General features: G+C 35.2%; 2 protein-coding genes across 4 annotated transcripts; one reads left to right on the top strand and one right to left on the bottom strand.

Moving 5' to 3' along the window:
• The first annotated feature begins 3104 nt into the window (after nt 1-3104).
• LOC133531090 (uncharacterized) lies at nt 3105-7300 on the top strand. 3 transcript variants are annotated; one of them, XM_061869191.1, is made up of 7 exons: nt 3105-3125; nt 3605-3721; nt 4101-4374; nt 4617-4966; nt 5198-5247; nt 5580-5688; nt 6140-6673. In XM_061869191.1, exons 1-7 carry the CDS (start codon nt 3120-3122, stop codon nt 6287-6289), a joined length of 1056 nt encoding a protein of 351 aa, XP_061725175.1. In that variant the 5' UTR covers nt 3105-3119; the 3' UTR covers nt 6290-6673. The 3 variants fall into 3 exon arrangements, with proteins under 3 accessions (XP_061725175.1, XP_061725176.1, XP_061725174.1); XM_061869192.1 differs by lacking the exon at nt 3105-3125 and adding an exon at nt 7102-7300 and having other exon boundaries at nt 3448-3721; nt 6140-6210; XM_061869190.1 differs by lacking the exon at nt 3105-3125 and having other exon boundaries at nt 3448-3721.
• Nucleotides 7301-15343: 8043 nt separating this feature from the next.
• LOC133530900 (uncharacterized) lies at nt 15344-26706 on the bottom strand. Its single transcript, XM_061868970.1, has 3 exons — nt 25112-26706; nt 17185-17407; nt 15344-15664 (listed from the first exon to the last, which is right to left on the bottom strand). Exons 1-3 carry the CDS (start codon nt 25147-25149, stop codon nt 15587-15589), a joined length of 339 nt encoding a protein of 112 aa, XP_061724954.1. The 5' UTR covers nt 25150-26706; the 3' UTR covers nt 15344-15586.
• Between the last annotated feature and the right edge of the window lie 668 nt (nt 26707-27374).

The following is a 27374-nucleotide window of genomic DNA, read 5'->3' on the forward strand; positions in this document are numbered from 1 at the left end:
CTACAGGTTTAGTTTATAATAATTTAGGGTCATCGTTTAACGAGACGCCATAGAAGTGTAATGTTTTTTTTTTGTTGTGTTTTTTTTTAAACTCTCTACTTAGAGTTATTTTGCATCTCAAATAAAAATGCAAAAAAACTCTAAGTATAGTAAACACTCCTATAATGCAACAGGCACCAGTAATGGGATGGTACAGACAAATCCTGTAAAACAAGTATTTTAAACGCTGACAACATTTTACCATAAACAAGAGCCAAAGAGCTGATTAAGTTTAATTTTTCATGGATATTTGATAGGTTGAAAATTAATGACGCCATACATCCCATGACTGGAGCAAAAAAACAGAGTTTTAATTGTTTAATAATATTGATACCACTGCATTTGGTATTACTTGGCTGCACAGCTTTTATTAAATATATAAAAACCATAGAGGACGAATTGGACATTCAACTTTTAAAGCAGAAAGCGGTAGAAATTTTACAGGTGTCGGTGAAATGTCAAAAATACTCCAAAATTTTTCTTAAAATATCCCATGATTGGTGCCGTTAGGCGTTAACATAGACAGTTTCATCAAAAACACCACTAAAATCATAACACTATCTCTAATAAAAATAAGAAGTTTTAAGCCTAATTTGAATGCTCAAACTATTAATGATAATAAAAGCAGATTGATCTCAAACAAACCGCGCTTGTGCGTAAAATGATCAAATATTGATTCACACGACTGTCTGTTCGTCATCGCCATTTATTTGTTTAGGAACTTTAAGAATTTGGTGCGAAAATGGGTCAGAATATTTTCTGACGACTTCGCTTGTGTGGTATTCGGTCATTATTTATCCCACCCTCTGGTCGTGGATTTTCAAAAATTGTCTAGCTTATGTTCAATTTTTCATTTCCAGAAAAGAGCTTATGTGTATTATCTAAAAAAACTTATTATTTCGCCTAAGAAACTGGCTAGCTGGGCGCCTCTACAGTTACGAGAAATTCTTATTGAATCAATTATAAATTTTAATTATTATTAACTAAACTAAGTAAATACTTTAATGCTGACATTTAACTGTAATAATTACTTATTGTTACCATAATGTGTACTAATATAAATTTTACTGATTATTTTTAATGTTATTATCTGGGCCCGTACGTATGCCTTTGACGGAAAAATGACGTCACGGTACATATCTTTTCAATTAGTTTTTTCGCAATAATTAATCATTTGTCAACCTCTTTAGTTAACTGTATAAATACTTGACAATCAGTACAGAAACTTTCATCTTACTGTCACGCAACAAAATTTATAGCAGTATTTTTTACGCGTCAATATGTTAGCTATCAAATTTTGTAGTGGTATAAAAAACTGCCTGTATGTGAAATTACGTCATTTTTATGTCAACGGCATGAAATGTACGGGCCCTGGTTACTTATATTTCCATTCTTTGACGTGTAAACTGGCTTTACAAATAAACAAGTAAGTATTGCATACCCAATTGAATCAATGTCGGATTAGGTATTACTTTAGCTTGTTTGTTATGACGCATGTACAGTCAGCTTCAATAGTAGCGGATGAAACAACGCACCAAAGTATCTGCCATCGAGGAATAAATAAATAAATATTATTGGCACATTCTTACACAAATTCACTAAGTCCCGCGGTAAGCCAAGAACGGGTGAGTACTCAGACGACGATATATATAATATACAAATACTTAAATACATAGAAAACATCCATGACTCAGGAACAAATATCTGTGCTCATCACATAAATAAATGCCCTTACCGGCATTCGAACCCAGGACCATCGGCTTCATAGGCAGGGTCACTACCCACTAGGCCAGACAGGTCGTTAATGACTTACAATTAGGTACAGTTATTTAATATTTACCTATACAGCTCACGTTCTTAATATTTGTGTCAGACTGAGACAGATATTATAGAGAATGTTCTACATCCTTCTTCATAGCGTTTGTCCCGGCTTATTGCCACGGCTCATGGGAGCCCGTGGTCCGCTTGGCAACTAATCCCGAGAATTGGCGAAGGCTGCGACTGCCATCTGACCTTTCAACCCAGAGGGGAAACTAGGACTTATTGGGATTAGTCATATATTGTAGTTAGTGGTAAATATCAAATGAAATATCGTAAAAAAGTTCCAAATAACTCATTGTTACGAGCAGGGGTTCGAAAATTTGAACACGCGACCTCCGCATTGAAACGCTTCATCTTCATACTGAGACTTCAGTATACAATATATTTAAGTTATTAGAGAATAGTAGATAATTTTGACGCGTAACCTGATCCACTACGTTTAATGCTAAATATATGGGAGACCGAGCTTTGCTCGGAAAACACATGAATACTCAAAAATGCGCGTTTTTCCAGGGATAAAACCTAGCTAGGTCAATTTTTCACCTCCGATAACCCCCGAGTAGCTAATTTCATCGAAATCGTTAGAGCCGTTTCCGAGATCCCCGAAATATATAAACATATATTACAAAAATTGCTCGTTTAAAGGTATAAGATTGTACATAATTAGTATAATTGATGCGTCTTCAGGGTTTTCTTTACATCGGGCATTATAATAATATGAGCCCTTTTGATATACAAAATACAAGCCTAAAAATACTCAATTAAACCAATGAGATCAAGAGCTTTAATGAGAAAATCATTACGCATTTACCTTGGTATCATCAAACTACATAAACTATACCAGAATAAACAAACACGTAAAATACATCTCAATCAATACATAGCGAGGCTCAAGATAAATTTGACAAGTTTTCCTACTAAGTAAAGTGTCCAGGTAAACTAAGCTAGTAAAGTCAGAGATTATATGAACTTATAGCTCAAGATATACTGGTAGTTCAAATGGTATACAATCTCCAAAATAGATGGACCGCGATTACCTTGATGATTGTTGTCGTGTAAAGATCATGTTATAAAAGTCAATGCTGAGCGATTTTTCGCATTAATAATTGCATAATCAGATCAAACACTAATTAAATATTTTCAAATATTTGTTGAGTATAGCCTTGTGTTTTTTTGGGGAATAATGAGTATAAAACGATGAGGTTTCGGTGAACAGGCATCATTTGGTGTTCCTTGATCTCAAGCGTATCAATAGCAATATGAAGGTACGTTTATTCAATTATTATGGTGTTTGTGATATTTTTTTTAAATGAAATAATTAAGCTCCATGTTGTGCTTCATTGATTTGTGATAGGTATTTGTTTTTGATAAAGACCTACTGGACACAGAACTCGTTTTAAATAACTAGTATACGTTATAAAGTTTAAGACTTATATCTCTCTGTTTGGCCCAAATGCTATTTAAAATTTCATAAAATTTGGGTAAAACAAAAGCTTTGTCTATTCATTACTCCACAATCTCTCTGATTTGCCTGAAGGTTGATTGGTAGAGAATACCTCATGGTATTAAGACCCCATTTTTTACTTTAAGGTTTTCTTTTGTGCAATAAAGGTTAAATAAATAAACAAATTACTTATCGAGGCAAATCTATAAAATTAGTGCATTTGGTCTATTATATATTTAAAACAAACATCGCATAATTTGCATGCAGGTTAAAAATTAAATGTCAATGTATTTTTCCCAGGTCCTTGCTCTAGTAATCTTAGCGGTGGCATCCGTATCCAGTTCAGGGTCTGGACCTTACCTTCCAAGTGGCTGGAGACCCCAGGGTCCTGCCTTTTACTTGCCTTCAGAGGTTCAGGTGATACATTCATAATAATTCATATTATCTAATCTTCGATAATATTTCATTAACTATTGTTCCATTTCCCGATGATTATAATTATAATAATTATACACTACAACTTGTAGATAACGACAAGGTATTAAAATTTCTTTTATTTTATATATTAACAATTTATTAACTGTATTCGTTAACAATTACATTCCTCTCTAAGCATCAAGAGAATGAGAAGTATTAACTTGTTTAAATATCAATAAAAAATCGCGCAGCTTCGATTAAGTACGAGTATATCCACATTCACCGTGAATATTAATGAAAAATGAAAAATGAGCACACAAATAACAATATTTCAAACAAGCATTAATCTCACTTAATTTCTACATCACATGACTTACAGAAACCAGCAGATAACCCTCTACAAGACGTGATCCTTAACGATTCCGACGCTTCAGGCTCAGATGCCCTCCGAGAATACGGTCCTCCTAAAGTAGTCGAAGTCTCCCAAGACCTGACCCGCCAGGCCCTCCCAGAGACCGTGACCGAGCAGGCCTTTATTGTTATTGAGGCTAAGTTTGCTGAAGAGGTCAATGGAGATGAAAAAGAAGTCGGCGAGGTTAGAGCCGTTGAAGAAGTTACGGAAGTTATTGAAGCTGTTGTAGATGCCATTGAAGGTAATTTTAATGTTGATTTTGTTGCTGTTTATAAAAGTGATGATTATTATATTATTAATAGTGAAATGCTTTTAGTGAAGCTAAAAATGTCGACAATGATAACATTATAGAGCAACCGGAATTTCATTTTAAGAATAATACGTTAACAATGTGTATTGTTCGTTTTAAGCTGCTTTCAGTTATAAAAACAAAAAGTATTCCGAAATATTGGGCTTGATCATATTTTTTTTTTAATATTTTAGTAACTACAGAGCAAAAAGCCGTTGAAAAAGCAGTAACTGAAATTAATGAAGAAAAAACCACGGAAGCTGTACAAGATGTACCTCAAGGTCGATCTATTGATGTCCAACCTATTGAAGAAAAAGTAGAAATCCAAGAAGCGACGACTGAAAAAGTAGAAACAACCACTGCTGAGGTTGCCGAAGTAAAAACAGTTGAAGTGGATAGTAATGTTGAATCTTCACAAGTTGAGCAAGTTAGCCAAGTTCAGGAAGTTCAGGAGGTCAGTCAAGCTGAGGTCAGAACAGTTGAAGGAGTGCAAAATGTTGTTGAGGCGCTTACTAATTTGGAGAAGGAAATTAAAGCACAACAGGTATGCATTTTTAGCATTCGTGAAATAATCCTCAATGACATTTAAAATTGATGTGGATTAGAATAGCTACTTAGACCACAGAAGAATATCGTTGCAGAATTTGTAATATATGTACTTAGAGTACAATCTACTCTATTCAGTATATCAGTAGATTAAGATTGCTTATCGTCGTTTAAGCTGCCAATATTATTGTATTGTATTAAATGTGATTGAAATTTAATGTTTTTGCAGGTTCAAACCAACGAGGAAACAGTAGATTTGAAATCTGTGCAAGCTTTAGGGTAAGTTTAACGCAACTCTTCCTAGTTTTTAATATTCTTGCATAGATAGGTACCTACATATATCTATTCTATTGTAACGTTTATCAGAATTGCTAGACTGCATAGTGCCATATTTACTAGTATTAGGAAACAAATTACATAAATAATTTGGAAGAAAACACTTAAGTCACTTTTTCCATGAAAACTGTTTTAACCTAATTGCTAGGACTTGCTTTCGTCCCGAGATTTTGGATTGGATTTCTAAAATAGATTCAATTTCAAGTGTCTTAAAGCATATTTCCATTGATTAATTTTGATAATTGTATTAAAACCCTATACATTTGGTATTTCAGCTCCGTGGAACAAGTTCCTGAAGGTTTCCTGGAATATGGACCCCCTGGCTTCAGGGAGTACGGACCCCCTCAAGCTGGTGATCTCGTCAGGAATGGAGCTCTTGTACAGGTAACTTTATTTTTTTATCCGATCAAAAATCGTTAAACTGCTTGCATACGAGTACCTGTCTCTTGATTATCCCATACTGGATTTCACTTGAACTTGAAAAAAAAATCTGGTTATTAAACTAAGTACTATCAAAATTTTATCCAAATCAGTCTTGCAATTATACAAACTATCACATTTATAATATCTGTAGTATATTGTAATAGTTAATAAAGAATATTTAAAAACTATATTAATAAAAAAAAACTTGTAAGGATGTCGCCGTCGACGGATACGTTAGCGATCATCAAGATCACTAACTGCTTTTAAATAAATAAATAAAGTTAAAATGCTGTCTATTAAGGCATAAACCCCATACATTCCAAATTAAAAATTAAAGTTACAAATAATTGTTAATGAATTAATACAGTTGTTTTTTAAATACAGCTTAAAATTGACTGTCTTATTTGTACAGGAACAGACAGAAGAGGAACAGAAAATTGAGAGCAACGAGACGAGGAGGCGAAGATTCTCTCCTAAATTAAGGTACCTGTACTTAGACACTTTTACATACTTAGGTACACCGTTACACCTGAAGTACAGTGAGAATGGCCAGAGTGTTTAAAAATATCTAAAAATGCCTTGCATGCGCGCCTTAACGTCTTAATAAATAAATAATAAATAAATAAATATTATAGGACATTATTACACAAATTGACAAGTCCCACAGTAAGCTCAATAAGGCTTGTGTTGAGGGTACTTAGTCAACGATATATATAATATATAAATATTCATAAATACTTAAATACATAGAAAACACCCATGACTCAGGAACAAACATCCATGCTCATCACACGAATATATGGCCTTACCAGGATTTGAACCCGGGACCATCAGCTTCGTAGGCAGGGTCACTACCCACTAGGCCAAACCGGTCGTCAAACGTCTTAATACTATTATCAAAGCTGTTAAAGTGCATGTTTAGATATTTTCGAACACATTGGCCGCTTCGATGCCTCGAATTATCTGATAGCGACTGTAGGTATAATCAAAAGATTTAATGTGTGACCCATTTCGTACCTTGTCACAGTAACAAGTCGCTAGAGACCTCATACTATTGTCTCTGTGACAAGGTACCAAATGGGTCACAAATTAATCTTTTGACTGTACTACTTTGCTACTGAAAAAAAGTGAGGGAGAGAGAGAAGAGTTGTAATTTTTAGGAACACATTAACTTGTTTTGATATTAAGACAAAAAATTGTGTCACGTCACCAAATTTCATTATTTCATGCCATTTTGAGTCTTGCTTGCTCAGGACTCAAAATCAGTAAGTACTACCATATCAAATAATGTAAGCGCTTTTTAGTTTTCGACGATGTCAATCTGTTTTAAATTATCCATTTTATTTTTAAATATCCTCATTTTTGTTTTTTCAGGTTCCGAAGAAATGGTAACTACACTCGCAAAAACTAGGAACCCTTAAGACTTTTGACATTTTGGCAGAGCTAACCGATTAAGCGACAGAGGCATAATTTTCGTGATTATAGTATATTGTATGTTATCAGTACCTATTGCAATTATAATGTAGAAAGATGTTAATTATGTATTTTAAATAAAAATATTGAGACATACGTATGTATCCTTTTTTTATTCGACTTTAAAAGAGCAGGTTCTTGATCCGTCGGGTTTTTTTACCTTTTACAGAAATTACTTAAAGCAAAAATATTACTTTGCTAATCCCCGAAAAGATAACGTGTTATTTAGTCAATCAGTGTTTTACCGTTATAGCGGTATACGTACCTACTTGCGTATTTTTACATGAAATTAATGTTCCACCGGAAAAATAAATACGCAAATAAATATAACAACCCGCAACCAAAAGTACAAAACTCGACACGTTACACATGACACGTTTGGGGTAATATTTAATTGCATATTTATTTTTGCGGTGGGGGCTGGGAAAATGTACTGCATGTAAAAATACTGATTGACTAGCACGTTATCTTTTCGCGGATTTCAAAGTAGGTAATACTTTTTTCTTTAATAAACAAGTATTTATTTACAATAACAATATACATAATGGATATATATAGATGATTACTATGACTAGCTTATATCTAAAATAGGCCCTTGAGGCATTGTACCAAGGATGCTGGCGGCATTTCCTCGTTGTATCGCAATACTGATACGTTGTGCGAGGAAGCCGCCAGCTCTTCGGTCACCAGTTACGTCAACCAGACGTTTCGCGATTTCTCCAAAAAACTTGTGTGCGCTGGGACCCCATGGACCTAGAGTTTCAACGCCACAACGTTTTGCTTTAATTAGTATGGATTTCCACAAAGTCGCTCTGGTAAAAGGATAAACGCCTATTTATCCTTTTACCAGAGTTAAATATTCTACTTTTGATTTCAAATCGGTACGTGAAACCAAATGATGAAAGAAAAAATAGCCAAAATTGTAATAAAAGTAATCAGTAATATATCTACGGCTGGTACTGACTTTTTAAATTTTGAAGAAAAGCGACCTAGTCGTAGGTCGATAACGGGGAGTTTGCGGCGGTATTATATTATAGGATTATACCATTTGTACAGATTGTCCTCGTCAAATTATTTCCAAAGATGCAAATGAATTTCCAGTCATGAATTTTTCCTCCTTCCTTGTTTGATACCCTTATATGTTATTACCACCTATTGAACAAATTAGGCACTAGGTACTTGGTTAGGACACCTGTGTTAAAGTGACATCATGCTTATCATCGGGCCGTATGCTTGCTTGCCACCGCCGTGGTATAAAAAAAAATGCATTTCTGACGCCAAAAGAAGGTAAAATGTTATATGAGTTTAGGTGAATTTCGCCAAAATATTATATTTTTTGTTCAATTTTTTTTGGTATTTTAAATGTTATTTGTAAACCTGTCCCTTAAAATGAATTTTTAATTATTATTTTTCGTAAAAACTAGTATTTGCAAAGTATTATTTGTCACTTTTTAGGGTTCCGTAGTCAACTAGGAACCCTTATAGTTTTGCCATGTCCGTCTGTCGGTCTGTCTGTCTGTCTGTTCGAGGCTTTGCTCCGTGGTCGTTAGTGCTAGAAAGCTGAAATTTGGCATGGATATATAAATCAATAAAGCCGACAAAGTCGTAGAATAAAATCTAAATTTTTTTAGGGTACATCCCCTACTCGTAAAGTGGGGGTGAATATTTTTTTTGCTTCAACCCTACAGTGTGGGATATCGTTTGAAAGGTCTTTCAAAACTAATACGGGCCTTCAACAAACATTTACATATACTTTAAGCTCCAGTTTGGTTTATTATGAAGGAAAAGTAACTACGGAACCCTACTCTGAGCATGGCCCGATATGCTCTTGGCCGATTTTTACATCTATCAATGCATCCCATAGTTGCAACATCGCCTTCGAAAACGCATTTAGTACTAACAAGTAACAATAAAAATGTTTTTTTTAATTGGCATTAACTCTGAAGCTAGGCGAATTCCAGAAAAGTTAATAGGACATTTAAGTTTTTAAATATGATCTTCTTCCTCGCGTTGTGCCGGCATTTTGCCACGGCTCATGGGAGCCTGGGGTCGGCTTGACAACTAATCCCAAGATTAGGCGTAGGCACTAATTTTTACGAAAGCGACTGCCATCTGCCCTTCCAACCCAGAGGGTAAACTAGGCCTTGTTGGGATTAGTTCGGTTTCCTCACGATGTTTTCCTTCACCGAAAAGCGGCTGGTAAATATCAAATGATATTTCGTACATAAGTTCCGAAAAACTCATTGGTACGAGCCGGGGTTTGAACCCGCGACCTCCGGATTGCAAGTCGCACGCTCTTACCGCTAGGCCACCAGCGCTTCAGTTTTTAAATATGATCATGAAACAATATTCAAATATTTCGGGATCCACAATATATCAGTTTTTGTACAAATGTTTGATGTTCTATTTAGAGTAAAACGTATAGATAAGCGACAGAGGTGGATTGCGTGGGGTTGCTGATGTCATTGTTGACCGGGCAAGCTATCGAATTAGGATGCGACATAATCATCACCAGTAGGGCTAATATGGTCGACTTTTTATCATTTGTCACCATGCCTGTCACGTTCTAACAAGTATGTAAGTGCGAAAGTGACGCATGACATGACAGGTGATAAAAATGCGACCACGATACCGCTGCAGATTCAGTCTAGTGACTCCACTTGCACTTCCGACTAATAATCGTTGTTTACGGCGCCGGCGGCAACGCAGCTCTTATTTTTAACCGACTTCAAGATTTCAAAGGTATCAATTCGGTTGTATGTTTTTTTTTTAATGTTTGTTACTCCATAACTCCGTCATTTCTGAACCGATTTTGAAAATTATTTTTTTGTTTGAATTGATATATATACAGATTGGTCCCGTTTTTGTGAAAACTCAGTTCTGATGATGGAATCTATGAGGAATCGAGGGAACTCTTCAAATGTGAAAGGCATACAAATAGAGATTTTTGTATTTTATGTAACAAATCAAGCATTTACATTTAAAAAAGTGACATTTGATGAAGTGGAACTGCTGATGATGATCAGACTGGAACTCTTCAACGACGCATAGTACACGTTTGGCGATTTCTCCTCTTCGCTGTGTTTGTTAAGTAAATTAAATTTTCAAAACAATTTTTTATCAAGTTCGAGTTCTGACGATGGGGTCCATGAGAAATCAAGGTAACTCTTCAAATATGAAAGGCATACATATAGTGTGTCCGATAGAAACCACCACGTGATCATCGATCGACTCTTTCTTTCAACCCGATCACGAGGCTTGGAAGTACACTTCTATAGAAACTAAGTGTCGGACGTCACGGCTCGGACCCGGACCTTTCTAGCGTGAGTCATCCTTAAAGGATTATAGTTTCGCCATGTCCGTCTGTCTGTCTGTCCGGCCGATGCTTTTCTCTATGATCGTTAGTACTATAAAACTGCAATTTGGCACAGGTTCGAGATACTGCTTCTTAAAACGTGTTGTCCTCGTAATCCTCTAGTTTTTGAAAAAGAAACACTGTATTTTATAAAACAAAGTCCCAAGATTTTAGAGAATTTGATGAACAGCACGATAGCTGATTAAAATCAAATCAAATCATTTATTCCGCATAAAATGTGGTACATAAGTTATTTACATTAAACACGGGAAACACACATTTTACTAACAACTGGCATGCAAAATAACACAAAAAATGATATAAAATAATAAAAAAGAACAAAGAAAACACGTAGTACTCTTTTTCAGTAACCTAATTTTCTTACTTTGAACCAATTAAAAGCACAATATAACAGACGAGTGTGGCATAATTGTCGTTGTTGATAAAGTGTCATTTTTGTGCTATTATAAAAATGTAAATTTCTAGCCAAGCTATCATAATGCGACTACGATTTCGGGTTACAATTCAAATGCAATTGTGTTATGTACTCTATGCACTCGTCCAGCCATTTTGTACAAAAAAATGTCGAATAAAATAAATACCTAAACGTAACGTGTTTTTCACTTAATTGCTATCTACAGCAAAAATTAATTATTTAAGGAAGCTTAGAATTTACTATAATTGTTCAGTAACTATATATTATATATATATGAAACTCGGATCGGACCCAGACCGTTCTAGTATGATTCACGCTAGAACGGTTCGGGATCGAGCCGTGACGTCCGACACTTAGTTTCTATAGAAGTCACTTCCAAGCCTCGTCATCGGGTGAAAGAAAAAGTCTCGAAAGGTGATCACGTGATGCTTTATATAGAAAACTGAAGTGTCGGACGCCTCGGATCGGACTCGGAGCGTCCTTGGATGATTCACGCTAGAACGGTCCGGGTCCGAGCCGTGACGTCCGACACTTAGTATCTCCGTTCACAGTAAGTCACTTCCGAGCCTCGTCATCGGGGTAAAAGAAAAAGTGTCACTTAGTTTCTATAGAAGTCACTTCCAAGCCTCGTCATCGGGTGAAAGAAAAAGTCTCGAAAGGTGATCACGTGATGCTTTATATAGAAAACTGAAGTGTCGGACGCCTCGGATCGGACTCGGAGCGTCCTTGGATGATTCACGCTAGAACGGTCCGGGTCCGAGCCGTGACGTCCGACACTTAGTATCTCCGTTCACAGTAAGTCACTTCCGAGCCTCGTCATCGGGGTAAAAGAAAAAGTGTCACTTAGTTTCTATAGAAGTCACTTCCAAGCCTCGTCATCGGGTGAAAGAAAAAGTCTCGAAAGGTGATCACGTGATGCTTTATATAGAAAACTGAAGTGTCGGACGCCTCGGATCGGACCAGGACCGTGCGAGTGTGAGTCACACTTTAGGCAGTTTAGACAATAATAGTTTTTACTGCACTGGACGGTTATCAAAAATTGTTATCTATGTTAGCCTTACTGGATGACAGATGACAATTATTCCTGAGTCTGCGTTCGGAGAGTCTAGTTTGCTAAAATGTTGTTTAAACTAAAATTTGTGCTCATTGTGATCCTGACGTTTTTGTAAGTATTTACTTTATTTCTTCATTTAAATCATACAGTGCGTGTAATTGGGTTATAATTATCGCAACTTTTGATGAGTCAGAGCCGGCCGGCGGCGGCCGCGGTATCGGCACTGCGTGGCTGCGTAGATGAAGCGTGTATGTGGGCGCGGTGCGCGCACGCACGCATGGATGGCGCGTTAACAACCGGGACTATTGATATAGGCCTATAAGATTTAAGTTCTTTTTTAGAGCCTTTTCCTTTATACACTGGCGTTACCTTTATTGTCTTGACCGAAATTAGGGTATTATACATTTACATTTATCTTTATCATACTTAAGTATTTATTCGTTGCAACCATGTCTGGTACAGTCAGCGTCAAATACTTTGTAGCAACCAAAGTAGCCAAATAGTTCGGTACACCATATATTTAGTATGGTGTACCGAACTATTTGACCACTTTGACTGCTACAAAGTATTTGACGCTGACTGTACCTTTTTATACTACATCGGTGGCAAACAAGCATACGGTCCGCCTGATGGTAAGCAGTCTCCGTAGCCTATGTACGCCTGCAACTCCAGAGGGCCAAAATAATTTTTAATGCCTAATAGAAATTGTGTACTTTTGTTTCAAGTCAAGAGCCAAATTACTTTAAGTTTATTTATAGTCTTTTTTTTAAGATTATTAATAGTTGAATGTTTAATTCTGTGAAATCTCGTATAAATAAATAATAAAAATACACTTATTAGTTAATAAAAGATAACATTCAGAATATTTATAATGTTGTCTCTAATAGACAATTTGTCTATTTTAGATATTTTGTCTATCATCGGTGCAGCGAAGTTTTTACGTTAGCTATATATTTTTCATCACACTTGATCGAAAAAGATCTTATTTCGTGCAGGTGTGCTGAAGGACAAAGGGCTATTTTTTTTCCGCGGGAGTTATGGTTATGGCTTTTTTTTTAATTATGTCCCTTATTCATACAAACCCAGTAGCATAAATGAATTTTACTTTAAAAATACTGACGTTTATAATTGAATATTTTTGTTTATGTTTAAAATTATTTAATTTGATTAATTTAACAGCCGATTAAAATATTTTTACTTAATTTTCAATCGTGGCTGAATGCCGAATAGGTCTGGTCTGTGCCTTCGATGCCTCACCTGCTAAGAAATTACAAAATGGCGGACGAATGTTTGATATTTCACCGTATTTAAGAATTCTTTCGCTTAAAATTTAGTTTTTTCGTCGCAAGTGTGATGAAAAACATTGTGTGTAACTCGGGTCTTTAATTCCCTCCAGCCTGCGGCTGTCGGGAATTACCACCCTCGTATCCAAAATTTCACTTACCCCCCTCGTTGCACAATGTACTATTAATGCCGATATTTTAAACCATGTTTGTCCTAACAACAACTTCGTTACTTTACTAAAACCTTATATTTTACAAGAAAATAAATACTTTATCAACAAAATATTATTAAAGACCCTTATTCGTTTTAAAAGAGCTATCCAACGATACTACACACCATTGGCTTAAAGCGAAAAAATAAAAATAAAAACATTTTGTTTGGGAAGAACCCGAAAATATTATGTTCTAGTTTTTATTTTACCGTTCTGTCGCCATGCATGATTTATGTATCCATGCCAAATTGCAGCTTTCTAGCACTAACGATCACGGAGCTAAGCCGCGGACGGACAGACAGACGGACATGGCGGAACTACATAGTTGACTAAGTACGGAACTCTAAAAACTGACTTATTTAATGTAATAACTTGGACTACAAATAAAGCATCTTTATTTTCATTTAAATTTTATTTAAAATTTCAGGGTCAACTGCACAGTCTTAAGCTCACCTATCATCCGAGCAGACCTGAACGAAATTATCAACAAGCCGATTTTAAAGCAAGAAGAACCACGGAAACCAACCTCATCTGGGACTCGCAAATCAACAATTTGCATCGGATGGAAGAAATGTAACGTTTGGAGTAGATCTAAATCTATCACGTCTTCGAAACGTTAAGCAACCTTAGGCAAGTTTTTTGTTACATACAATAAAACGGTACTTATTCTTCTCGTATCGAACGTTTGGAATGTTTGTTATTTGCAGACATTTTTTGAAAGTTTAGCACATTAATTTATTTCGATCTGTAATATTTAATTAATAAAAATATGATAAAAACATTTTTCTTGAATTATTATTTTTTAATTTAACCCAACCAAAAGAGACTTAAAGGAACTGTATTTGGGACGATCATTCCACGCGAGAGGTATAATTGCGTACAGACGGTACATATTTGCTTGAAAATTGTCTCCGAAATTACCAATAATTGGTAATATATAAAGAAATTTATGAATCCGACAAAAGAAAGATCATGTGTGCCAAGTTCTGCATAGAAAATCATTTCTACAATGAATTTATTGTAAAAAATATTTAACTAACTTAAAGATTTCAAAAGAGGAGGTTATCAATTCGGTTGTGTTTTTTTTTTGTTACTCCATAACTCCGTCATTTCTAAACCGATTTTTGAAATTAATTTTTTTGTTTGAATTTATATATTTACAGATTGGTCCCGTTTTTGTGAAAACTCAGTTCTGATGATGGGATCCATGAGGAATCGAGGGAACTCTTCAAATGTGAAAGGCATACATATAGTGATTTTTGTATTTTCTGTAACAAATCAAGCATTTACATTTTAAAAAGTGACATTTGATGAAGTGGAACTGCTGATGATGATCAGAATGGAACTCTTCAACGACGCATAGTACACGTTTGGCGATTTCTCCTCTTCGCTGTGTTTGTTAAGAAAATTAAATTTTTAAAACAATTTTTTGTCAAAGTCAAAAAAAAAAACATGTTACCTCCTTTTCTAAGTACATAATTAGGCGTAGGACGCTGTCTTTTTAATTTCATTGTATGAAATCTCAAATCAACAATAATCGTTCTTTCACCGGTCTTCCTCAATGAAGTCGGTTTTTTTTCTTAAAAATTATTATGTAAGTATATGTTTTAATATATTGGCTTTTGTTTTTTTCACGCATTTGATTTGTTTGTAAAAAATAGCCAAGTCATATCTTGAACTTGAATGACATCCAAGTAAAATAAATGCATTGTAATAATTATTTACAGTACATATGGTGCTAATTTACCGCACTAGTGCGAAAATTAGCATAGTATAGTGTGTAGTGGCTTATTTTAGATTTAAGCTAGTTATAGTAATCCTCTGTATTAATCCATTATGTATATTGTCATTGTAAATATCAGGAAAGATGGGGGTTTCAAAAAATAATAATCCACGAGAAAATGAGCTCTTTGTTACTGTTTAATCTTTGATTTTCAAAGAATACATTAATTTTGAATACATGTGAGTACCTATATAAATCGAATATAAATCATTTTTAACAAAGACCGGTCGCATTTAATCCAAAAATATATACTTTTAAATCGTTCACTTTTCTATGATATTGTCTTCATATTCGTCTGTCATAATCTCAGGTGCCATGGAACGTGAGAAATCCTGATAATCCTGAAATAAAAAAAAGCTTGAATAATGCGCGTAGGTTGCCATCTTCTGTTTTAAATCAGAAACTTACTACTAAAGGGAATTTGAAATAGAGGTGAATTGTCAAAGAAAACTTTGTAGCCACAGTAACCTGTAGTTGACTCTGTTCACCCAGCTCAGATCACCCGGGTCAATTAAGTAAACTAAAAATACACTTTCGACACATTATTAAAACATTTAGATCGCCATTTGCCTTTGATCCTTATTCACTGATATGTGTTAAATATCAAAAAGTGGCGCCATCTACTAGATCATAGGCCTAAGGTACATGGACTATGGCTACAAAATTATCTTTGACAAAACACCTCTATTTTAAATTCTCTTTGTAGAAAGAACGGTTCGCACGTGGAATATCGAACAATGACCCGTCTGGGTACGAAGCCAACATGCCATCGCCTACGCTCCGGAATCGAGGGAACTTTTCAAATGTGAAAGGCACAATTCAAGCATTTTACATTAAAAAAGTTACATTTGATGAAGTGGAACTGCTGATGCTGATCAGAATGGAACTCTTCAACGATGCATAGTTCACGTTTGGCGATTTGTCTTTGTCTTCTTAGCTTCAAAAATATCTTAACTTACGTTACGACGCAAAAAGGGGTGTTATAACCGTCGTAGCTCAGTTTCTTAAGGGGTCCGGTTTTTAAAATGATGACTGTCGAGGTCCGTTTCCAATTGAGTTTATTAAATAAATTCTACCATCAGATCTCGAGTTTGACAAAAATGTGTCTTGAAAACCTAATTTTCGTAACAAACCTCAAGAAAACAACATATCGCCAAGCGGGAACTATGCGTCGTTGAGAGGTCCATTCTGATCAGCATCAGCAGTTCCACTTCATCAAATGTCACTTTTTTTAATGTAAATACCTACTTGACCTTTCACATTTCGAAGAGTTCCGTCGATTCATCATTATATCATATCAATCTGTATATCTGTGTAAAATCGGTTCAGAAATGACGGGTTTATGAAGTAACAAACTATGGTAAGGAAAGAAATCTCAATATACCAAAAAGTGTCATCTAAAAACCTTAAATAAGTGGCACTACAATACCTAGAGTACTTGAACAAAAAAATCAAATCATAGACAGCGCACTTCACTCCGTCAATAACGCCTGGGTCCTTAGCTACTCTAGCGCTACTCTGGAGAGATTTGGAACTATTATTTATAGCTGACAGCTGGACACTTTTGCAACAGTTCTATCATAAGAGATTTTTCTCCTCTTAAATCCACACTCCATATAACAAACACTGAAAAAAAAAACAACCGATTTGAGAACATCCTCCTTTTGAAATCTTGAACTCGGTTAAAAAATGCTCTCTGTGAATCGATCGCAATCGTTCGACGAATCGACGCTGAACTCTGACAGCATCACAGCATCGAGCGAATTCGCATTTTGTCGAGTAAAACTTAGTCATGGTCAAGGAACGCGCCGCACGCCTATGGAAGATACCTATAATACCTACATTATATTTAAAAACTTACCATCAAAGCTCTTTTTAAACTATTCTTGCGTGGTAGTACTGGTAGTTTATTACATTTTTTATAATAGGGATGACAAAATGCGTGGTTTTTCTGTGTTGTTACGTCATTCGTTTCGGTTTCGCCATCTCTCTTCAAACTCAAGTGTTTCAAAAAGTTGTACTTGTAGAAATTGTTGGGGTCAATATCGAAGCCGTTGAAACGCTGAGCGCCATTGTTTATTACCCTGGAAAGAGAAATAAACATTAGACCAGTGTTTCGTTTACCCCATTTTGCGTTATCGCCATTGCATTGAAATAACTCATAACATCTTTATTGCTCACATATTACATTGAATACAGACCCTGTAAGGGCACAGCACTTATACTTAAAACTAATATTATTAATTACATTACATTGCACAGCTATGTAGGTAAAAAAAAAAAAAAAAAAAAAAAAAAAAAAAAAAAAAAAAAAAAAAAAAAAAAAAAAAAAAAAAAAAAAAAAAAAAAAAAAGTCTAGCATTCTATTTTGTCGGAAAGGTAACTTCAAAAAACTCCTTCAAAGAATAATAACTTTTATCTAATAAATAATTATTTAAGGCGGTTTCAAATGATTTAGGTTTTGCTATTGATTTTATTGCTTGTGGAATTTTGTTATATATTTTAGTGCACATCATGTGAGGTCCTGAATGATATAATGTTAGGTTGGATGTGGGTAGCGCGAGGTTGTTATTGTTTCGGAGGTTTAGCGGTTTTGTGTGTCGTTCTTTGGCTTGTAAGAAAAGATGGCTATGGGCTTTTACAAATTTACATATTTCTAATATATATAAGCACGTTAGTGTTAAGATGCCTAGCTCCTTGAAATAGGTTCGACAACTGTGCATTTGTTTTATATTTATTATTATTCTGATACACTTTTTTTGAACAGTGAACAGACTGTTTACAATCGTGCTATTTCCCCAAAGCAATATGCCATAGCGGAACAAGGTGTGAGCATAAGCATGGTAGGCTGTTAAAGCAGTTGTTATATTCGTAGTCTTTTTTAATTCATGCAGTGCATACGTAAATCGGGATAATCTACTAATTAATTGTTGTATGTGGTCCTTCCAATTTATATGTGAGTCTATATTTAATCCTAGCAATGAAAACGTATTTACAGATTCTAACTTATTTTTTTAAATGAAATATCTATTGTTAAGGGTTTTTTTGATAAGGCCTTAACACATTAAGGCATTAGTTTGGTTTTGTTGTAGTTTATTTGGAGATTATGGTCAGTTAGCCAAGATTCTAATTTAGAAAGGGTACTATTAAGGTAAAATTTACAGTTACTAACGCTTGAGCATGGAAACACAACGGATATATCATCAGCAAACAAAACGCTTGGTGAATCTATAATTTTTGGTAGATCATTTATATAAATTAAAAACAATATGCACCCTAACACACTGCCTTGAGGTATGGACCTTTTAACGTTTATTATACTTGATCTGACCTTATTTATGTTTCCAGTTCTATTATCACAGTATTCGATTTCTACACATTGTACTCGGTTTTTGAGGTATGACACAAACCACTTATGCACTATTCCCCGTATCCCGACACCTTGTAACTTATTTAAAAGGATATCATGAGAAACCCTATCATACGCCTTACTCATGTCCAATAAGATTCCCACTGCATATTGTTTATTATTTATTATTTCCAAAATTTGGCTGATGTACTTATGCACTGCTAAGGTTGTAGAATGTTTTTTCCTGAATCCGTTCTGGCATTCACTGAATATAGAGTACTTTTCAAGAAATGAGTATAGACGTGTGGACATAGCTGTTTCAAGAATTTTTGAAAAAGTGGGTAAAAGTGCAATTGGTCGATAGTTATTGCAATCAGTATGTTGTCCTTTCTTATAAATTGGTTTTATTATAGACAGTTTTAAGGAATCTGGAAATAGACCCTCAGTGAAAGACTGGTTTATTAGAAAAGTTAAAGGTTGGGTAATTTCATCGGCACATTTTTTAATCAGTATGGGGGGTAATTCATCGTGACCAAAGCTGCGTTTATTTTTTAAATTGCGTATAATCTGGAAGACTTCGTGTTCGGTAACTGGATCTAAGTAAAGCGAGTTGGGGGTGGGGGCGAGGACGGGACGGCCAGCAGCGGGCGCGCGTTGTGCGCTAGCGCTGCTGTCGGTACTCGTTCCCTCCTCCGCGCCCACTGATACAAAGAAGTCGTTAAAGTAATTTGCAAGTTTGTTCGGATCTTCAATTACAGTGTTATTAATTTTTTACTTTAAATTTTGTTTACTTTTTTAGGGAAGTTTGTTCGTTCGCTCTTTTACTATATGCCACATTGTTTTTGTAGTGTTATCAGAGTTTTTAATTTTATGTATGTAGTGCAGCTTTTTTGATTTTGTTACTATTTTTTTTAATATTTTTTCATATCGCTTATAATAGTCATTTAGAGCAGGATAGTTAGTCTTAGTAATTAAAAGTTTTAGGAGTCGTTTATTTTTACAGGAAGTTTTAATACCAAATGTCAGCCAAGGCTTCCCTTTAGATATTTTCTTAATTTTTTTTTAGTTTTAGGTATACACGTATCCAAAGCAATTTGTATTGTCGATGCGAATGAAGTAAAGTTTTCATGGATGTTTTTCTTGCGGTCGATAATTATGTTCCAATTTATATTTGCTATGTAAGATTTGAAGTTTTGAATATTTTTATCGGTGAAATTTCTTTTGTTTGTGTACCACACTTTGCGTTCGTTAGTTAAATTGTTATTATTATTAGGTATTTCATACATAATACCCTTATGGTCAGATAATCCGTATTCATTAATAGAAGCCTTATTATTTTTGCTGTGGAAATTAGTAAAAAGTAAGTCTATGCACGAGGAGCTTGAGTCGGTTATTCGGGTAGGTTCGTTTATAATTTGCTGAAAATTATAATTTTTCAATAGGTTTATTAGTGTGAAAGAAGACAAAGACTTTTCTAAAATATTAACATTAAAATCTCCGCCAATTATAATATTTTTTTTTGCATCTTTAACTGTTACTATTTGCAAGAGTTTTTCGAGTGAATCGTAAAACACTGTTTGATTTTTATTACTATTGGGCCAATATATTACTACGAGTAGCAGATTTAAGGTAGGAATTTCTGTAGCACAGGTTTCAAAAATAGATTCCACGGATAAATTGGTTATATCTTTGCGGTCAACAAAGGGAATACCATTTCGTAGAAACACACAAACGCCTCCGCCTCCGTGGGTGCTCCTGTTGAACATAGAAGTTGCCTGATAGTCTTCTAATTGTAGTAGGTCTATTTTTGATGGTGTTATCCAGGTTTCTGACAGGCAGATGGCTTGAATATCTTTCTCTTCTTCTGTTGTAATTTCTATTAGATGTCGTTTATTGTTAATACTACGAATGTTTTGGTACAGTACCTTAATTTTATTTATATTGACGAAAATTATGATTCATGGGTCGGGCTCGTAGGTTATGGGGGTGGTGTCGCTGTTCCGGCAAGGCTGTGGTTTTTTGTAGTGTGCGCAAATCAGTTTTAGGGACTTCTTCGGTCTGGTTCGAGAAGTTTTGAGTCTGATTGTTTCTTATTTCTGAGATTGGGCTTTGTATTTTGGGTGTGGGTTTGTCAGCCAAATTCTCTCTTTCTCTTTCCTTTATCTTTCCTTCGGACATTAACATATTATTTCCCGTTTTTGTATAGTGACCGTTATTAAAAGTATCAATTGCTTTTCCATTTACTATCAGCTGATTGTTTCTTATAACGGCATGTAGTCCATTTTTTCGAGCTTGAAACATTTCATTTCGCAAAACAGCTCGATGTTTGAGTGAACCTGAGTCCATGAATTCCGACACAGATAGCCCAGTCCCTTGTAAGAAGTGGCAGTTTTGTAGTATATGTTTGGTCATCCGCTTGCTTATCAGTTCGACAACTAATGGGCGGTTCCTGAGGGTTCTTCTGCCTACTCTGTGTGCATCCTCGATATAACCAAGCAAGTTCACCTGTAGGAGGTCACGGAATGCCTCGATTATTCTGCCATGTAATTCAGATTCAGTTTCCTTGTATCGTTCTGCGAAGCCATATATTACTAGCTTCTTATTGTTGCACTCTGTAATTTGGTTATCTGCGGGTAAATTGATTTTGGAGGTATTGATTTTGCAGGCCAGGTCGTTTATTTCTTTTCGTAGGTTTTCGTTCTCTCTTTTGAGCGTTATAATTTCTAAGTTTATCTTCGATATATCTGTAGTGTGTTGGTTGCTTTCTTTGGCTATAGCGTCTGTTTTCTGTTTAAACTCTTCTCGTAAATTAGTAATAGCTTTGTTAATCTCAATATGGATAATATCTTTCAGTTCTGATACTATAGATTTATTGTTTTCTTTTAGCTGTCTAGTAATTAATTCGGACAAATTTTGCAAAGTTATTTCCGGTTGGGCTTTTTCTTTCGTGTGATTCGCTTGCCGTTCGATAAAAGTATCACCTAGAACGCTATTTTCATCTGAGCTTATTGTGTCATTTAGATTAGCTATGGTTCTCCTTACCTTTATATTATTTACAGAACAGGGGGTTTGTTGTTGGGTGTATTCGCGATCTGCTGGATTCGCTGGGGTATTCGTGTTACCTGTTTTTGGCGTCGAGCAGTGGCATAACTGGCATATCCATGATTTTTTGCTCTCGACGCTCATGAGATTATAGAAGCGCGTCATAGTAACATTTGTACAATCCAAATCATATTTGTTAAGGCAGCGTGAGCACTGCAAGAATTCCTTTTTGGGTAATATTCGGAAACATCCCATACATACTGAATCCATTTTTTATATTCGCGCCCTCTGTTGTTGAAACTATAAATTACATCAATTTTGTAGTTTGAAATCAGCGCCCTCTAGTAGCGGGTAGCTTTTGGGATAAAGAAGTTTTGAAATCAGCGCCCTCTAGTGACAAGTAGTGTTATGAAAAATAGCGGGAAATATTGTTTACGAATGCCAATGTTGGCGTGGGTTATGGCGGCAGTTATAAATTCAAATTTTATTTAATTTAGGATGAGGTTATCAATGGAACCATTCATTAAAAAAAATAACACTTTGGTCCTGTATTATCACGCCACTTGAAAATGCACTGGTAAAAGTTGGTTGTCGTTGTTTATTTACACTTAAACACTGAGTTATTTGTTAGCACTCATTGTTTGGTATGTCCACAGTTGAAACAGTTCTTTTTGCAAAAACGTTATATTTTTATGATGAGATAACACTTGTACTTGGTAGTTGTTGTATTTTCTTCATAATTAATAACTTTCTAGTCCATATAACTATGTTTACTATTTTTAATGGAATTACATACGCGGAGTGTATGTTCACGGGAAATACGTAGATGGCGCCTCCCAAATTCGCATGTATAGCCAATAAGGGGGTCGTTAAGTAATATATATATATATATATATATATATATATATATATATATATATATATACTTTCAATGTGTCTCGGTTATTGTTGTTCATAACTATTCCAAATTTCAAATCGATAGCTTAAGTGGTTCTCGAGATATTTAGCGATGTGATAGACAGACGGAAGGACTGAGTCGCACCATAAAGGTTCCTTTTGTACCTTTTTGGTACGGAACCCTCAAAACTATGCAGGTTACAAAACAGTGGATGAAAGTAAAACTCTCTATAGTCGAAACTTATTACTTTAAACCCGCTTCATAAATAAAGAATATATCACTTTTTGGGCATGACAAATTAAAAGTGTGTATAGAGCTCTCGACAATTTTTCCAGAAGATTTTCAGCTATATAAGAAAGTCAATATTATTTTTCTCAAAAATGTAGGACACCCTTGATTTTGCCGGTGCACATTTTATGTAATTATGTCAGTAAAATATTAAAAAGTTAAAAACCTTGCAGAGTTCGCCTACCGTGAACACTGAAGTTCGCAATTTGCGGGCATCTTTCTTTTTTACTTCAATTAAATTGTAATTAGAGAGACAGAGTTCACTGTAAGCCCTCAGGTTCGCTTATTTGTAGCGGTTCAAACTTAAAAAAAAATTGAGCCGCAACTCTGTTCCTGCCGGGTTAGCACATGATTGGCGCGACGGTATCTCACAGCGAAATAATTAAGACTACCTAACCCTCTTTAATCTCGCAGTGAAATACTGTCGATGTCGCGCCAATCAAGTGCTAGGCCTACAAAGGTTATAAGGACCAATAAATTTTAAGTATATGACTTTTGGTCAAATTCGGCAATAATAATGTGTGTGTGTGTGTTTTTTCTGCACACGACGAGTTATTTCTTTTTACACATTCTCTGTTCCTGTGGACTACTATCGGTAAAAAGAAGTAACTACTTAGGTCGGCACGTATTGCAACCCTATGAGGTACAGATCAATACGGCCCAAAGAATCTGGAACTTCCTGGATTCAACGGGCATTAGTAATGAACTTTAAAGGGCCGTCACGATAGATCACTGCCTAGTAGACGTGGCACTCAAAGGCCCACAACACCACAATAATAATATTTATTTTTACATCTTGGCGAAAATAAAAACATTACAAGGAAAAATTAGGGTCGGCAACGCGCATGTTACTCCTCTGGAGTTACAGGTGTATATAGGCTACGGAGACTGCTTACCATCAGGCGGGCCGTATGCTTGTTTGCCACCGACGTAGTATAAAAAAATATATAACTTGCCAAGAGCAAAGAGATATTTAGGCGACTTGAATTGCTATTAAAATTAATTATTTCAAAACAATTAGTACAATTAGTCCCAAGACATAAATTACTTTTCGTATAAGATAAGAGTTCTATTCCGTACCCCTAGTGTAAATAATTTCGATTTCGAAACGTGACGTACGCGTTTGCGTTAAGTCTCATTTTGTATGGGTTTTTGAACAGCGCGCCAAGCGGGACGTTTTGGAAAGTCAAAAATCTCATACAAAATGACACTTAACGCAAACGCGTACGTCACGTTTCGCTGTCGAAAATATTTACACTAGGGGTACTTGTCTTCATTAGAAGTTGAATTCCACCAAATAACATTATTTATGCAAATGGTTTTTAGATAAAAATTAAAATCGCCATAGGTAAGTTATACTATGAGGCTCACCTGTTGGCGTTACTGTATATGTAGGTTCACAAAAACAGTACCCATAGTGTACATTTAATCGACATCATAACGTGTCGAACGCGTTGGCGTTAAGTGTCATTTTGTATAGGATTTTGAGTTTCCAAAACGTCCCGCTTGGCGCGGTCTTTCTAAATCACATACAAAATGAGACTAAACGCAAACGCGTACGTCACGTTTCGAAATAGAATTTATTTACACTAGGGGTACAGATCTAAAAAAGTGCCATGTTTATTTTTTTAAATCAATACGTTCTTATATAAAAAAAGGTATGTTAACGTATATATATGCCGGTTTTTCAACCTGTTTAATTTTGGATATATTTTAGTTGGCACTTTTTTTGGGCTCCGTACCCAGAGGGTAAAACGGGACCTTATTACTAAGACTCCGTCCGTCTGTCACCAGGCTGTATCTCATGAACCGTGATAGCTAGAGAGTTGAAATGTTCACAGATGATGTATATTTCTGTTGCCGGTATAACAACAAATATTAAAAAGTACGGAATCCTCGGTGGGCGAGTCCGACTCGCACTTGTCCGATTTTTTTATTTTAACCATTAACATTTATCAAACTATATCTAATTTTTACCATGGTTAATCAAATATTGAAAAGGATTTACTACAATTATGAAAAGGAGTGAAAATTCGCGATAAAAAAGCTTTTGAAAGACCTCCATCTACACTAGCGCCCCTAGCGGCGAAATTAAACGTGGTAGCCCTCATTCCTCGTGGAACCCATCAACAGAGTTTGACCCTAACTAAAATGTTTCTTAAAAACTTTTCATTTTGGAATTTTGAAGTCAGTAAAAAATTAAGTACTTACAGCAAAGTCAGGATCACGATCACCAATTTGAACACCATTTTTGGATACCTAAAACCTTTGAACGTTAGCTCTGGTATGATTCATGCTCCACAGACCGCCCCGTTTTATACCCCACAAAGCCTATATAAATGCTAATACTGTATTAGGAAATAATTACATTAAAATAAGTAAAACATTGTTTATCAGACGAGACATTTATTTGGATAAATGTCGTGGGTGTCTTAATAAAGTATCTACCGAGCTATAGTCATTTTCTGACGTCGGATTTTTGGGGCTAAAATTTAATGACAGGGGAGTTCCTGTACCTACTGATGAACCGAATTCCTATATAGATATACTCAATTATCGATACTTTTCCCATATTACTAATAATCGTTCCAAGTTTTGTATGTAAAAATGTAGTTTTATTAAAGATAAGTAGATAAGATAATACTTATGCCATAGATAAATGCAATGATACCTACTCATAACTTGGTGATTATTTGAACTTTTGAAGTGTGCTTTATGTAACCTACTTTAACACTGTCTCCATAATATAACTTCCAAAAAAAAAACACTTCCCAACAAAGCTGGGAGCGACCACAAGTACCTATACAAGAAAAGCATTGGTAATTCAGTTACACTGATATAGAAAGTCCCTACCTGTCATTTAATTTTGCTCTTTAAAATCCGATGTCTGGCTGATTTTGTAATCAAATGCTGTTTGTTTACTCCTTCATTATAAAATGATAACTCGGGCAAAAGTAATTGTTTCCCATTTATTCTTGTATGCATGTACCAAGCAACCAATCAGCATGCGGTGCAAAGAGATAACACAACAATCAGTCGCACACGCGCGTAAACAGTATCACTTATCTAGACAGGTGTAAGGGTTAACCAGATTTTAGAAAAAGGTCACTTGTTTATCTATATATATGTAAAGCCTGACCAGTAATATATGATCACGCGACATATTGCGGAATTTCAGTGGAACTACATTTTTAATACTAAAGTGAACTGTCACCCTATACATGAGAATAACAGCGCCCTCTTGAAATGATCATATATTTCTGGTCGGTGTGTCCTGACTGGCTGACTGATTCGTCAACGCAGAGCCAAAACAATAAAAGCTAGAAAGTTGAAATTTGCACACTAGGTTGCATTTATTAAGTATACAAGATAAGAATTGATTTTGAAAAATGTAAAAAGGGGTTGAACGTTTGTATAACGTTCATAGTTCAATGGTCTTATGTATGAAAAGAAAGCTGTAGTGACTAGTGTAAGATGGCGTATTACGCGGGAAATCGTACTAAACGCGATCGTATTAAGAGGCTGTCAATACCTAAAGCGCGCACACTGTCTATTTGTATCGGAGTAAATGAGATAGCACTGTCGCATGTTACTGGGCCTGGGCAAGGGAATAATAAGAAAAATATTTAAATAAAAAAAAGTGGATTATTAGTGTAATATTTTACTCAACCACGGTTTAGATATAAATGTTTTGAAATTGTGATTTTAATTGCAGACCCATAAGTCAAAACAATAAAGACATAAAACCGTTTAATTATGATTTTAAGACCAATCTTTGCAATTATTTTCTATCGAGCCGATTTCGTTCAATATGAACATATATTTTTCTTACTTGACTAACACAAATAGTCTTTCTTAAAAGACTGTTTAAGTAACATCAATTTCAAGGACATTGGGTGTTGACAGCCTCTTAAGCGGAATTTACTAAACGCGGTTCGCCAAAAAGATAGATCAATTGAATGCAACTTAGTTGACAAAAGATCGAAAACCGCGTGCGATTTATTGCAACGTCCGTGGAGCTCTTAAAAGACACCATAGAGATTAAAATAAAATAAACTGTATCTGTGGTAAGCCGTAATCTTTCTTGTCAAATTTCAAATACCTATATTATGTTTATTTTACTCCATTTTATCTTGCTAATTATTTTAAAATAGTAAATTAAAAAAAAAAAACAATATTACAAATGTGTAAACCGAGCACTTTCAGTTGATACCAAACTCGACCATATTTTCTTGCAAATAAACTGACCAGAATAGCAAGACCCCTCACAAATAGCTTTTGGGCCTTCTAGGCTCTTCTAGCTCTCAATGCTATAACTTGATCGAGCCTACTCATAATTTAATGACTAAAATCTTCACATCGCTTTGCTCGCTCGTTCTATAAAATACGAATACGTCCCACACAAATTCGGTGCAGATGTAATGGCCTACTGCGAATATCGAAGTTCGCAAATTGCGGGCATTTTCCCTTTCAG

This window comes from Cydia pomonella, chromosome 24 (assembly GCF_033807575.1).
Source record: "Cydia pomonella isolate Wapato2018A chromosome 24, ilCydPomo1, whole genome shotgun sequence".
NCBI classification, from domain to species: domain Eukaryota; kingdom Metazoa; phylum Arthropoda; class Insecta; order Lepidoptera; family Tortricidae; genus Cydia; species Cydia pomonella.

Excerpts from the sequence above, each read along its gene's own strand:
- LOC133531090 (XM_061869190.1), top strand. The coding sequence starts at position 3,584 with ATGTCAATGTATTTTTCCCAGGTCCTTGCTCTAGTAATCTTAGCGGTG. Across the intron at positions 4,375-4,616 it reads TGTTGTAGATGCCATTGAAG|TAACTACAGAGCAAAAAGCC; the intron begins GTAATTTTAATG and ends TTAATATTTTAG. Across the intron at positions 5,248-5,579 it reads AAATCTGTGCAAGCTTTAGG|CTCCGTGGAACAAGTTCCTG; the intron begins GTAAGTTTAACG and ends TTGGTATTTCAG.
- LOC133530900 (XM_061868970.1), bottom strand. The coding sequence starts at position 25,149 with ATGGTGTTCAAATTGGTGATCGTGATCCTGACTTTGCT. Across the intron at positions 17,408-25,111 it reads ATCGTGATCCTGACTTTGCT|GGTAATAAACAATGGCGCTC; the intron begins GTAAGTACTTAA and ends TTCTCTTTCCAG. Across the intron at positions 15,665-17,184 it reads GTTTAAAAAGAGCTTTGATG|GATTATCAGGATTTCTCACG; the intron begins GTAAGTTTTTAA and ends TTTTTATTTCAG.